Here is a 14958-nt window from a genome sequence, read left to right as displayed (position 1 = left end):
TCATTCCACCTGGTGTCCTCTTGCATGCTGAATGAGGGCATTTCCTCCTCTTGCAGAGCTCTCCTAGAAGATGTAAGGTGGAAAAAAGCACTCCAAAACACTTTGCCCGCTAGGTGAAGCTTAGTACTGCTCAGCCTGTTTGACCGGGGTTCCCGATCCCCTTTAGGGGAAGTTTTGATTTTGTTTCATAGTCTTAAGCCATGGTGTGCAGTAGAGATCCAAGAGAGTGGCAACCCAGCAAATTGCAAAGGAGAGCCTTTTGGGATAATTAGGCCATGCCAGTTTTCTCATGGACCAATTAGTGAAGTGACAGCAAGCCATAGTCTAATGTTTTCTTTGCTCCTGATACCAGGGAGAGTAAGTGCTTTGGGTTATTATTTCTTTGAGATGAGTTGCAGCATAGCTAACATTTGTGTGTACCTAAGAGCTCCTTAATAGGCTGCCTGCTTTAAGATAGTTTACTTACACCTACGAAACAGCATTTGATGCGCTTGAAGTAACTTGGTGAGTGTCCTGTGGCATAATTGCTTAGACTGTCTTTTTCTTCCTTGTCTGTCACTCCCTTTTCCCATTAATGAGGGTTTATTTATGTTTTCTTTTTGCTCACTAGAAGTTGAGAAAGTAATGTATCTAAAGGTTGGGTGTTGTTCAGGTGGTGGTGTGGAGGTGGGGATTTGGTTTGATCGTTCTGTAAATATAGACCTGCAAACAGACAGGTACTGTCTTTGCTTTTGTTAATGTGTGAGGAGGAAATGGAAACAAAGGCTTAAGTGCTTCTTGCTGTCTGTGCCTCTTGCTGCTCTTGGTGTCCTTGGAAATAGTCTTCTACATGAAGATGCATGATCCCCTGTATTAGAACACCCTACATGAAACTCAAATGCTGTTTCAAAACTGCAACCAAAGTGTTCCCTGTTGCATCTGATCTTCTAGATGTTGTGTTTACTGTATTCCCCAGAATAAGCAAGCCTGGTCTTCTGTCTCAAAGCTGAACAATGCAGCATGTTGCTCAAGTTCCAGGTGGGCTTCATTTGTTAGTTGTCTGAAATAGGGATGCTAGCAGTTAGGTTTTACCATAAGTATTTTATTTTCCATTATCACAGGTCAATAATACCACATGCCACTAACAGGACCAGAGAAGTCAGTAACCCTGAAGAGCCCCCTTCCTCCTACATCCCAGATTCCAGGTCTTGGTGACCTTGCAAGAGCTCCCCATGAAGTGCCATCCAGGTGCTGCAGGAAGTGGATCAAAGAGACAGATTCAACTTATGTCAGGCTGGCAAAGCAAGGAGGCCAACCTGGTGGGTGTCTGTCTTGCTCATTTTGTTTTCCTTTGTTTTCTTTGGCTTTGCTTGAGTGTGGTGGTAGGAAATGCCTGTAGATGCCTACAGAAGAATCCTTTGGAGTTTTGAAGTTAAATGAAAATTTAATGAGCGATGTCACCTTGTCAAAGACATCCTTGCAGTCTGTTGTGTATAGGTACCTTCTATCAAAATGTGTAGTCTTGCACTGTATTAGATCTAAGCAGATGATGACAATTTAGCTGCATTTGAGTGAGGTCTTTATAATCTTTGCTTGGGCTATTTAAGTAGCAGTCTGGTGAAAATGATGTCACAAAAAAGCCTCATTCAGAGAACTTGGTAAGAGGTTTATAAAGCATTTTTTTGTGATGACATTCAGTTTGTTAAGAGTGCTGTACAGGTTTGTTCGTGTACCAAGGTGATCTGTGGTTTTCTTATTTCCTTTACCTAAGAAGGAGGCTTGAGGAACTTGAGCAGGTGGCCTGCATGCATGCTCAGAGCAGGGTGACAAACCCAAAATAAGAATTAACAGACCAGTAGAAACATGCCAAAGCATTTAGAGCAAGATAAACAAAGTACAAGTGGAATATAATGCTGCAAGGTTCTGACTGTCCATTTTATGAAAGGAAATAAATGCTCCTTACTGAATAAAGCAAGCACTTCTTCCTCATAAAACAGCAACCTGAAAACAAAGATAATGCTTTTGCAACCAGATGAGAAGTCAGAAAAGTAGCAGCTTTTGTCTTTTTCTCTCAAGACCTACTGAAGCACTACACTGCTGTGACAAGTAAGTCCTCTCCAGCAACGTATGCTGCACCTGACTGGTACTTGCACTGCTCCAATCCCCCAGCGACCAATAAGCCACGGTAAGTCTGCTGAGACCTTGCATAACTTCTTGGGTTCTCCACTTGTTAGTGTTTAAAATGCTTTTGTACTAAAGTGGAAGAGACGTATCCCTTGTATAAACAAGTGTTAAATCTTTGCCTGCAGGAGCTATGTTTCCTCTCTACCAGATTATATAATTCACAGAGAGCTTAAGGCTGATGAACATTGTGGTAATCGTTACGAGATAAGAAGAGGTCCTTTTGATTTTGATACGAAAAGTGTTTGGCAGCGGGATGCTGAGGACAAAGAAAAGGCAGAGAAAAAGAAGGTATGATGGAGAGGCACTCTGTCACTTGCTTTGTAGGCCTTGTGAAGACACTTCTAGCTGGGCCTGTGGGCCCTTATAGAAGGGAAGCTGTAGTCCACCCAAGTTCATGTGTTCCAGAAACAATTTTTATATTGTAGTTAACTGAGAAGAAAGCCGTGTTTCTCTTAAGTGCTGTATGTAGCATAAGAAACAGAAATGCAGTTTCCAGTCACATTGTATGGACTGAAAGAAAGCCAATAGTTAGTTTCTATCTCCTTATGCTTTATTTCCTTGCAATTCACTGTTGGTGAAGAGAATTATTGTTTAGTAATTTTTGGGGAAGAAGAAATCAGAAGGAGAAAGGAACAGAAGACTGTTCCAAAAAAGGAGTTGGTTTTAGTTTAAGACGCAAGAGAGTCCCCAGAAGTATGGCACTAGCTGTCTTTGAACGGAAGATGTATCCAAGACAAAATAAGTATAGCGCAAGCTATGTCCAGAACAAACTTTTCTGTGGTGATCTTGGCATTTTGTCCAGGAAACCATTCTCCTGTATTCCCTCTTTCATCCTCCATGCCTTTGCCTGTTTTAGAAGTTGAAGCCTTATGGTTTTATTAATATCCTCTGTAATCTTGGTTGACTCATTTACTGTAGGTCTTTGGCATATCCATGGAAAGGCATTTGATGTACTTAATCAGAGGGGAGGATGTTGGATATTTTAGGAAAAAAAGTTCTCAGACTTTGCTGAGATGAGGAGTGCAAATTCAGAATGATGGTGTGTGCAGATGGGAACACCTCATTACTGAATAGGTTAGGGAATGTTTACTTAGTCTGTGGAAACAGGCAAACAAGCAATGTATGCTTACACTATAATTTGCCTGGTGGTTGTAGGTGAACTTTTTTTCAATCAGAGAGCACTGAAAATGGAAACTTAGCTTGCCACGGGGTCTCTTGAAAGATTGAAGTAGGATCTTCAGTGCTCTAAAAGTCAAACTTTGGTTACACTAAGTGTAATTCAAGTCCATGAGGTGACTGGTAAAGTGAGACTGAGGTCCATTTCTGTTTGTGTGGATTTTGATAAAGACACAGTTTCATTCAGTCATGTGAATGAAAGTTCTCATATATTCCCATATATTCCACCAAATATAAAGTGAATGTATGTTATATACTCAGCTCAGATTCAAAATCTGCTGAAGCCCTGATATATAATTTACACTGCTCTTCTGGAAGCTGAAGTTGAGTTTTGTCTGAGGTACTAAATCTATCAAATCTTTTTCCTTAGGATTAGGTGCCTGACAAGGCAGATTCTGTATCTCTAGCTTTAGCTTTACCTCCACACCACCATCTCTGGAATGGTTGTCCTTCGTAGTACCTTTCTTGTACCCTGAAAAGTGTCTTGTATATCTTGAAACATCGCATGATGCTTCCTTCACAGCTGCTTCTTGTATCTCCTTTTACAGAAGCTTTCTATCCTGTGCTTTCAGACTACCTTTCTGAAGAGTCTTCAAGTGAGACAATGGAACTAGCCCTACCAAACAGTCTTGACTTTATTTTTCTCACTGTACATCTTGCATATTGAAATGTAAGAGATATATTCCAAAACACCACAAGCAAATTTCTAAGGAATATTCAGTTAATTCATTTGACTATGTGATTATACTGCAGCAGCAAACTACCTCAACTATTGAGGCTGAACATACTGAAAATACTTTTCAGTCTAGTCTGACTAAGCAGTTGCTCAGAAGGCACATTCATGATGCAATCATGGAGATAAATCCCAGAGGGTGCCCTTAGGGACAAGTGCAAAAACATTTTAACCTCTAAGGGTGCCTCTTCCTACTCAGTTTGGAAAACATTGTTCCCAAGTGGGCCCTTGCTCTGGAACTTTAAGCCTTTATGCCACTTTGTTCTGAAGTATTAGAATCTCCACTGTTCCTCATATTATGGTTGTCGGTGTGCAGAGGAGATCAGGAGGACCATTACATGGTTCTCTATGCCTTGGGATGGGTCCTGTAGTTCTTCTCTCATGCCCTAATCACAGGGATGATTTTCATTCTTCTGGGAACTTTGCAGCAAAATGCTGTAAAGATGCTTTAGTGCATGAAGGATTTAGCCTTTGAGCTCATGGCAACATAATTGTCTACTAGCTCAAGTGAAGCATCCTTTTGCTTATGTACCATATGGACCAGCTGGGTTGGACTGAAAATGCTATGACCTTAACAAAGAGGCAGGCCTGTGTATGGGTGAGAGATCTGTTGGAGGGTTGTATTGTGGTTAGCATCAGCATTAGGCAATCTTCATGCAGCATCAAGAAGATTATTACTTCATGTCTGAAGTAATCCCTTTTAGTCACTTGCCTGAAATGTATGTGTATATACGCATACATATGAATGTATGTACTGTAGCAAAAGGTTTACTCATCTGAGGTCTGGATTTTACCTTGGGGAGAGATTTGGAATGTAATCTAGCATTTTTCCCTTGATCGCAGGGGAGCCAGGACTTCATCTGGAGGTTTTTAGCTTTCCATGTTGGCAGCAGGTATCCATTGTTGTTCATATACCAGCCAGGCACAATACATATCACATTTCATGTTTCTTGAATCTGAGACTAATAAATGTGTATGTATACTAAATGTAGGTAGTAATTTTTAGGGTATGTCACTGCCATCTCTTCACAAAGAGAGAAAATGCTTTAAACTGAGAGCGTGCAAAAAATGTCCTACATAGTTTGCTTTATCTGTGTAAGTTGTTGGCTGTAAAATAGAGGATTGTAAAAGTGAAAATGCCTCCTCAGCTATAATTGTTGGGGTGTGGTGGGACAAGGGTTTGCTTTTAATGCTGAATTTGTAACAAAGCAAAGTAGCAAACAGCACCTGCCGGGATTGCAGGTGCACTCCAAAGCCAAATTCTGATCTGTTCCTTTGCTCCTTTTGTCACTCATCAGCTGATTTGAACAGTAAGGAATGTTTTGATACCTCCAATTTATGCTAGTCTGTCTCATTTAATACCAAGGAAAGAGGACATGTTAAACAATATGACAAACTTGGTAGCAGCCTTCAAATCTTTTCTCATTGCCTTTTTTTTTCCTTGACTTTAGCTTGAGAGTTTGGCCTTTGTCTATCTCTAGTCAAAAATCTCTCTAGGCTTCCCCTTTATAATTATTAGACTTCCTTTTCTAGTGCTTGTCTTTAATGCCAAGAGGAGTCTCACTTTCCATCTACCATTTGTATCTTGCCTATCAGTTTTTCTGCGTTGCCCTGTGTGCCATCATGCCTTCAATATGTGACAAAAGTTACCAGAGTTTGGTGATTTCTACTTGTCTTATTAAATTGTTTTTGTCAGTTGAAACTACTAAGTGACTGGCCTGGATCTGAAACTTCCATGGTATGTCAGATCTGAAATGGTGCAGTTTAATGGTAGATGGAAGACAGTACTATCATTTTTTGTACAATAGGATACCATTTCTGAAATATAAAGGACAAATAGTCTGCTTCAGCAGAGAATAGTGTTAGTGGATTTGAAAAGCAGTTCTGAATAACTAAAGCATTTTTTAACCTCCAGGTTGGACAACAGATTCCCCTCTTCATCCGACATCACTGCATGCTCTTGCTAGTATCATCTCTTCTTCTTTGACAAATGTCCCAGTTTTTCATCTTTTTAAGCTTCAACATAACATCAGTCAGGCTGAAATCTGACAACCCATCCACTTCTTCTTTACTAGATTCTGGAGCTTTTCTTTTGGTGAAATTCTGATTCCACTGAAGTCTATAGGGATTTCAGCACTGACTTAACACTTGGTTTACGTAGATGTCATGGTTCAGAATCAGTAGAACTGTCTGTCTTAGGCTTCACTTTCTTTCAGAAAATAATAAAACTTACACCCTCTGAACATTCACGTCTGCTTCTTTTAGTGGCTTGTTAATTAGCTCACTGATTAGATGTATTCAAATACCATTATACTTTTCTTTGCTCTTTCTTCTTAAATGTGCACAGGATCCTTGAGCAGCCTGTGGTGTGTTTACATCTACTTTGGAATCTTCTCATGGATGTTTTCATGGGAGTTGTTTTGTAGTGTCTGATATGGTGCATCTAAGTTTTGCATTCTGTTCATAATTTTTTGCTCTGTTAACTGTACTGCAGTAGGTATGCCCATGTAGGAGGAAAGTATCTTTATCTTTATCCTTAATGTATTTTTAAATTTACAGAGCAATACATTTCACTTCCAGTTTCTCTGTCCTGATTTTTTAAAATAACCTGCAAGTAATATCTCTTATCCAACTGGGATGTTTTCATACACAGCGTACAGAGAAATGAGCCAAGATAAAAGCTTGCAATAGGTAAGTTTGAATTTGAAGCTTAACTTAGGGTAGAGGTGTACTGAGAGAGAAAAGCTTGTGGAGAGCACATTTTGCTTTATTGACATACTGAACAAACAGCTGATCTCATCTAGAATAACTGATTAAGGTTCTGCATTATCTTTTGCTATTTCTTTATGGCCCTCTACTCTTACTTGAGGGAATAATATAGATAAGATAATGAAATTTGACAAGACTTGGGGCCTTTAATATATCCTTCATTTTTGAAGGTTATACTATGATGCAATCTTGGTTATTTTTATCATAACTCCTTTTATTAAGTTAAGATTTCTCTAACACAGGTAAAGCTCCCAGCTATAAACCCTAAATATCCAAGCAGAATGCCAAACGTTTCTACGAACAAGGAATTTAGTGGAAAAAATAAGCTTTCCTTCCCACCTATGTAAGTAGTGTGCTTATGAAATTTATTAAACTCCTAAGCCTGCAAGTATTCATGCATGCAAGCAATATTACTATTTGTGAAATTGCAGATTAGTGGCTATGTGTATGGGCTTTATGGATCCTTACTGCTACTAAACTTGCTATTATCTGTGGTATTTTAGTTGTTTGTAAAACTATTTTAGTAATAACACTTTAACTCATACAGGAAAGCTATTCAGTTTAAGTTTGCTTTAGGAAAACTAAGCATACAGTTGCATGTCTTCATGTAGCATGCTTTTATTGTACTCTAAATTGGGGTTTTGTCTTCAATGCCAGTGTACAGATTCAAACAATAATGTAAATTGTTAGTTCTGTAAGCATAGGTTACAGAGACACAAATGGAACTACTATTTTAAGAAAACACATAAACTGTAGCCTATATAAGATTAGTCACAGCAAAAATACCGTAATGAACATGGAAGATAAGTCTTTTAAGCAAATTATTGTATCACCTGTGATGTGATGTAGTCACATCAGCTGTGTGCAAAATTGAATTGTTTCTGCGTACTTTGTCTTAAAAATTTATTGTGCAGTCATCAGTAATCCCAGTATGTTTTAGAAATATATTAATGATGCAAAATAAATTATTAAACTGTCTAATGAGCAAATCTGTGGCAAAACTGCACCTTTGTGCAGCACAGAATGAGTATTGTCAGCCTTTTCTACTTACATGTTCTTTGTATGATTTTCATTTTTCACTTTTTTTCCCTTCTTAAGACCAGAAATGTGTAAGTATTACGTGTAAAATTCCAGTAAAATGATAGCTCTTCTCATGTAAAAATACACATTAGTGAATCAGGTGTAGTTGTATGCTTTGAGGTTTTTTTATTTAGTTTGGCTTTGTTTTGTTTGTTTTGGTGTGGGTGGTTTTTTTTTTTGTTTGTTTGTTTTTTTTTTGTTTGTTTTTTTGTTTTTTTTTTGTTTTTTTGTTTTTTTTCTTAGATTATTACATGTGGAATATGTTTAGTTATTTATATAATTATAAGGATTTCTGTGCAAAATAAAATTTTCCCACCAAATCCCCATTTTTGCTTACTTACACTATTGTTTCCCTTAATATATTTGGATTTACAGGCCTGCTCAGAGAAAAAGTGAAGCAGTAAACTTTAGCAAATTAATTAGCAATGGTTATGGGACTGACTGGCTTCAGCAGTGTACTGGAAGGGATAGAAAGATTCAAGAAACGTCAGAAAATAGTGATCAGTCCAAAGGTAACATTTTTGAAAGCTGTTTCTTTTAAAGTGACTTGGGATCTCAAGGTAACAGCAGAGGGCAGCATGAATCATTTCTGTGGCTGTGTTTGGATATGGTGAGACTTAACTGAATTACACTGCTTAGCTTACATTTCCCTTTGAGCAGCTAAAGAAAAGAGCGCTCCTGTTTGTAGTCAGCGAAGGCAGGGATTTAATGGATTTTTTTCATCTTTACAATTGCAGACGTATGCTTAGTTCTAATCCAGGGGCTTCTGTGTTTTTGTAAAATGTTGCAAAGACACAACTGCCCTTCTGCCTAAATTTAAGCAAAATAAAATATTTGTTGCCTATTTGTTGCGAATTGCCTTTGGCTCCTAATATTTTTCTGAAAACTGTTTTGACAAATGTCATCGATACTCATGTTTAAGAAATAGAGCACTGTTCGTAAAAATTTGCCAAAATATAGGTGTATGTGCATTGTTAAAGACGGTGGCATTGTAGCAGTTTTATTAGAGAGAAAAAAGGTTATCTGATGTTTACCTACTCTTTCAAGCCTTTCTTTGTCATGCACAATGGCAATAGCTGTGAAAGACATCATCTGAAAACACCGAAGTAGAAAGATTAAAGGGTGGGAAATTCCCCTTAGTTCTGTCAAAGGCCTTTTGCTTAGACTTTTTACAGTGGCTTGGTAACCATGGAGGGTATATCAGTTTCCTATAGCAACCTTTTAAAATGCTATTGAACAAAGAGTTTGCAAGCTCTAGAATTTTATTTATTTTTTATTTGTATCACTGAATGCTTTTGTATACACTGGAGATTGCCATGACTCCCTTGACCTTGGTGTATCAATGTGTGAAAGTCTTAGAGGACAGTTAATTTACTTTCTGTGACACCTTAGTGCTTCCTGAATTCATTGTGTCTTCCATCAATACAGCTACAGTAATTTTGTTATTGTGTGTGTGTGCTGAACCTCTTCCTCCGGGTGAGTATCAGAAGAAATCAGGCAAACAAAACTAGAAGTTGTGTGTTATTGTTCAGAAGAAAAACTGGTATAAAACTAAGGGATGAAACCACATCTCAGCCTGGACCTGAAAGAGGGTTCATGACTTTGAAGAGCGGCTTCTCAGGTTAAGTATCCAAACTCTGGTCATGCAGAGATGCTGCCTTAGGAGGCGCAATGACCTAACAATTCAACTGTAGAGCCTAAAAGGGCTCTTCCTTAGCATGAAAGAAAATCTTCATTACTCTTTTGTTTTCAGATGCTATTGAACTTTCTTGTGCCATGACGTTTTTCTTTTTCATTACCGTAACATGAAAGGATTTTGGATTTTTGAAACCTCAAGGTCATTCGTTTAGCGATAGTTGATTTCTTTAATGTGAAGTGTGCCCCTAATGGGACATTTGGGGTATGAAGAAAGCTGAACGTTTTTCAGAGTAATCATATTGCATACTGGTTTGGTTATACCACTATGCATAGAGACCAGAATGATGGGTATACTGTAAAGACTGCTGAAAAGCCAGTATGCTGCATAATTGGATATATAGATAGATCTTATTTTTGAGATGGTTTTCTTTTACAAATTCTTAGATAATACTTCCTGCTTTGCTTGTATTGCCCTCCGTTGTCAATCATAGCTATTCTGATTGAGATAGATTCTGTATCTCGATGTAAAAGGAGATTTTTGTTTTTTTCAATGTTCTTAACAGTGTGGTTTCATCCAGACATATACTTTGATTCAGTTTGGACCTTTCTGTTCTTTCAGGTGTGTGCTGAAGGTGGTGCTTGTATTTTCCCACTTGTAGTTTTGTCTATTCATCCAAAGCAATTGGCAGCATGAGCACCTTGCAGCTCCCTTTTGAGATGGAGCTTTCTTGGTTATCTCTTGCTCAGGATAAGTCCAGGACATAGGACAGGAGATACATCCCCTTCTGTATCTAAATCTATAACCTATGTGTGTTGGGTTACAGATTTACATCATATGTGCAAACCTTGTAGGTAGCTTCTCTATCTTGTTAGCTAAAACTTAAAAGTACTGGAACTTGTATGCATTTTGATATGAGAGAGAAACTGAAAATTTTAGTTGATCTTTTTATTCTTACAGTTGAAGTTATCCGAAGAACTTTAATCTTTTTTTTCATTGCAGATTCAGAGCCATCAGAGTCTGAATTGGCAGCTACAAGCAACGAGTCAAAGCCACTGCTGAGTTAGGATATATCCTTAAAATCCTACGAATAATTGAATATTTATTATAAAGCCCATTAGAAAGTGGATGCAATTTCATTATGATATTTTTTGCTAATACTATGAAAAGTGAAGTTTTTTAATAAGTAAATGGCAATTTTTAGTCTTCTTTACAAAGTGCACTGAGTACATTGTATACCTTTGAATCCAAGAGCTGAAGATTTTAAAATGTATAACTGAATATACATTTATTTGAGCAGAATGTTTAGAGGATTTGCCTTAACATTGCTTTTCTTTAGAAACTTGATATGAAAATTGATTGGAAATAGGTAAATCTGTTGCTAAACCCTCAAAATTTTCAGTGAAAGTTTGTGAAAGTTTTGCTGCTGTTGTTAGACCCAGCATCTGAGTCCACCTTTGTTCATTGTAACCAACAATTCAACTAAGTTGTATTTACAAAAATAAAAGTCTAAAACATATGAAAATACCTGAAAGTACAGTTATTGGTTAATCAGCAAAATTTTCCAACTATAAAAAGCTTACATCAAGCTGTATCTGGAGGGGAGGAGGGAATTACTACCTTAAATCTGTTTTCACTTACAATTTGTATTGTGGATTATGTTCAGATACATTGAAACCATTAATTTTACTGTGAAAGCAGAGATTTTGTTGGAATCTACTGTTCTAGGCTAGAGTACCAGTGGATGCCAGACCTGGAGCTCACAGTATTGAAACCTGGCCAGTAGAAAACTGTCACGTGCCATTATAAAGCAGCACTGAAGAATAAGCTTGTGTGAAGAAATTCTGTATGTGTAACAGTGTCCTGGGTTCAGCTGTAACAGTTATCTTTCTCCTTAGTAGCTGGTGCAGTGCTGTGTTTTTGACTTTAGTCTGAGACCACCACCGATAGCACACTGATGTTTTTAGTTGTTGCTAAGTAATGCTTAAAAACAAACAGGAAGACTGTTGATACCCTTAGGTTTTCAACTATAAAATTTTACACCTAATGCAGTAATCACCAGAGCTGCATGATATTCTCCAAAAATAAAAGTACCATTTTATGATTTTATTTCAGAATTATTCAGTCATATAAGCATACCTTATTTGGGAATTCAGCTATATTTATTTGACAGTCTTTGGATAAGGTTATAATTTTTATTTTTAATATCTGTAAGAAAAGTGTAGTAGAGGGCTGGGTTTGTTGTGTCCATCAATGGTAAACTGCAACAGTAAAATACTTTCTGTGTATGACAGCCTTTATAGCATACTTTAAGGGTATAACTATCAGCAATAGTATACTTTACAGTCTCACTTTTAACTTCTGACTTCCATTATAGGAAAACTTCTTTTGCAAGCACTATTTGCAGTTACAGGATTTACTGGCCAAAACAGTAAATAAAGGGGAAATAAGAGGTGATGATGAAACTCTCTGGAGTTAAATTGCTTTATGGTAAGGCAGCCAAGTGTGTGCGTGTGTGTGTGGGTATGCTCATCCATTGGGTAAGGAGGTTTTTTGCTCTTAAGCATATGTTAAATCCATTTCAGTCTCTTTTGTAGAAAGTTTCCTGAAAGGTGTTTAGTACAAATGTACTGAAAAAGTTGGAGGCAGTTGTTACGACAAAAAAAAAAAACCAAACAACCCCAACTAACATGGGTATTTAAAATTATTTACAAATTTATAGATCACCTGTTCACATAGACTTGAAAGTGCTTGCTGTGCTGAAGCCCTTGAAATCTATTCCATAACATAAGAATTCCTGTGTGGCTGCAATACTGCTGACATGCAAACAAGAATTCTAATAATTCTTTTCTATATTATGGTCTCCTTTTCTCATTAAGATTTATACAAAGCTTTCTAAAGTAAATGTATTACATTGAGTTTTTTCATATCTAAGTCCTCTTTACTTTTGAACACTTCTTCCTCAGTATTGGAGTTCTTGTCCAAAACTGTCAGATTTTTAGGCAATTGTTAAAGGCAGAAACAGACAACTGAGATCCCAACGTGGTCACTCTGCACTGTTATTTTGCTTTATTGTAGTTGTGGTCTTAGAAGTGTTTATGTTGCTGGTTTTCAGATATTTTAGAAGTCTATACCCAATATTGTAAAAATTGTCTCTTTTTACCTTAGTCACTATTAGGTAATATCCACATGACATTCCTAAATTCTTAAAAGTTTACTTATGTGCCATTAATGTACACTCAGCTTTCCTTAGTCAAGCCAAGGAGAAGTTTGATCTGCACTGTCAGTCAACTGAGTCTTCATGGATCACAGTTTGACTACTGTGAGATAGAATATTAACAGCCTAAGATTTCTCTTTGTAAGAGCAGGCGGACAACCCTGGAATTCCTGTTTATGAGTTCAGGATAGTGCAGAGTTGCAGCAGAAGCATAACTTGCCAGTTCTCCAAGAGTTGTGAAATCAAAGTAGTGTAACAAATCACAAAGTCCCAACTGGAGGATGGAAATGTGTTGCTTGAGTTCACCTTACTCCAGTAATTATGTTGTTTTATTTACTTATGTTTCAATGCAGTCATGCTGCTGGCAGTTTTTAAAGTCATCAGCAGTTCCATGTAGCAGCAGTGGAAGCTTCTGGGTCTGGAAGGGTTTTCAGTGTTTGTTTTTCAGAGACATGCCAAAGTCAAAAGCTGGGCAGTTTCTTACAGAATCTAGCCATATTGTTTTAAATGCTGAAACATTTATTTAGTTGCGTTGTGCTCCATTTCTGACCTGAATGCCTTTAAGTAAGAAATTATCTCACTTATTATTTTTGAATACTGATTGATTTGCAAGCCCAAAGATAGAACAAAAGTGCAGTTGCATTTTATGAATTGCACCCAAGTATGCTGAATATGTGAATATTTTTAAAAGAGAATTCCAGATACAGATTTAAAAATAACTTGGCAGTTTAGGTACCAAAGACTAATTTTCCTTTTACATGCAACTATTTTTCTGTAGCAGAGTCTAACGGCTGTTTTCATTTTAATGTGGCTGAATATATACTTTATTCTTACCACTTACGTCTTCTTAGACTAGACTTGAATATAAACATGTTTTCAGAGATCAAGTGTATATATGCATTAACTTTCTTTGTGTAGCAATGCAAACAACAATTGAATTGCCCATGCATTTCTTAAGCATCTAAAGTTTCACTGATTCAGCATATCTGTTTCTTAAATACTTGCATCTGCACTGAATAATGCAGACTTAGTTGTAAAAGATGAAGGATGAAGCCTGATTTTTTTTTTCCATGAAGAGCCTAATGTTCTGCTTTTGCAGTTCTCTGCAGATTATTTTTCAGAATGTCGTTACATATTATGCTATAGCCTGGAAAATAAGCTAGAAATAGAAATACAGAAGTTCAGTCTTAGCATGTTTTGTCCGCCTATTAATAGTATTGATACTAAACATCCAGAATGACTGAAGAACCAAAATATGGTAGGTAAGTATCCAGACAGCTGCACTGAATTATTTGACCGATTGACTATAAGGATGGTAAATGGTGAGCAGGAAGGAGTGTACTTATTTTAAATACTACACTGTTATCACTGGCTGGTGCAATGGCCAAGTGAAGTAATAGTCAGGTAACTCACGTTCTGTTTCCAATGAAATTTTCCAGACTCACATAGTGGTCTTTGTATTAGGACTTGTACTTCTCAAGTAGAGGAAAATGTTGCGATGCTGGTACCTGATGGGATCCACCTGTCCCAAAGGGACAGGTCTTTGGACCTGTCTTTGGACATGTGGCTTTGGACATAAGCTGGTGGGACTGATTGCAAGGGCTTTAAACTAGAATTGATGGCGGAAGGGGATACCAACAGGATTGCTGAAGGTAAGCCAAAGGTTGACATGGTATTGCCTGAGGGTGACAATGCTAGTGAGAACATTTACACTGCTCCTGGGAACATGGGGGGCTCAGGAGCATATCTGAAATATACATACACAAGACATGCAGTATGAGAAAAAATCAGGATGAACTGGAAGCATTGGTCAACTCCCAGAGCTATGATGTCATTGGTATTAGAGACTTGGTGGAATAAGTCCCACGGCTGGAGTGCTGGGATGGAGGGCTGAAGGGCAGAGCACCAAGAGTTGTAGTGAATGGGGCTACACCTGGCTGATGACTGTCACCAGAGGTGTTCCTCAGGGTTCAATACCTTTATCAATGCTCTGGATGCAGGAGTTGAATGCAGCATTAGCAAGTCTGCTGATGACACCAACTGGGAGGTGCTGTTGACTCTCTTGAGGGACAAGAGCCCTTGCAGAGGGAACTAGATAGATCAGAGCATTGGGCAAGATTAGTGGGGTGAAATTTAACAAGTCGAAATGCTGGATTCTGCACCTAGGAGAGAATAATACTGGGC

At 37.7% G+C, this 14958-nt stretch overlaps 1 protein-coding gene across 4 annotated transcripts in view; it reads left to right on the top strand.

The window, feature by feature from the left end:
• Positions 1 to 11076, top strand: part of C1H7orf57 (chromosome 1 C7orf57 homolog) — a 71681-nt gene extending 60605 nt beyond the window's left edge. For 2 of the 4 annotated variants that reach the window (XM_030482119.1, XM_030482128.1), the window contains exons 2-7: positions 1101 to 1298; positions 2056 to 2164; positions 2289 to 2451; positions 7084 to 7184; positions 8297 to 8433; positions 10560 to 11076. In XM_030482119.1, coding sequence (XP_030337979.1) covers positions 1115 to 1298; positions 2056 to 2164; positions 2289 to 2451; positions 7084 to 7184; positions 8297 to 8433; positions 10560 to 10624 — 759 coding nt within the window. In that variant the 5' untranslated portion in view covers positions 1101 to 1114 and the 3' untranslated portion in view covers positions 10625 to 11076. Of the gene's footprint in view, positions 1 to 194; positions 505 to 735; positions 1018 to 1100; positions 1299 to 2055; positions 2165 to 2288; positions 2452 to 7083; positions 7185 to 8296; positions 8434 to 10559 lie in introns of those variants that run through there. The other 2 variants (XM_030482138.1, XM_030482147.1) reach the window with 2 other exon arrangements.
• Positions 11077 to 14958: the final 3882 nt, after the last annotated feature.

The sequence above is a fragment of the Strigops habroptila genome, chromosome 1 (genome assembly GCF_004027225.2).
Source record: "Strigops habroptila isolate Jane chromosome 1, bStrHab1.2.pri, whole genome shotgun sequence".
Taxonomy (NCBI): domain Eukaryota; kingdom Metazoa; phylum Chordata; class Aves; order Psittaciformes; family Psittacidae; genus Strigops; species Strigops habroptila.
This window is presented reverse-complemented; position numbering and strand designations above follow the sequence as displayed.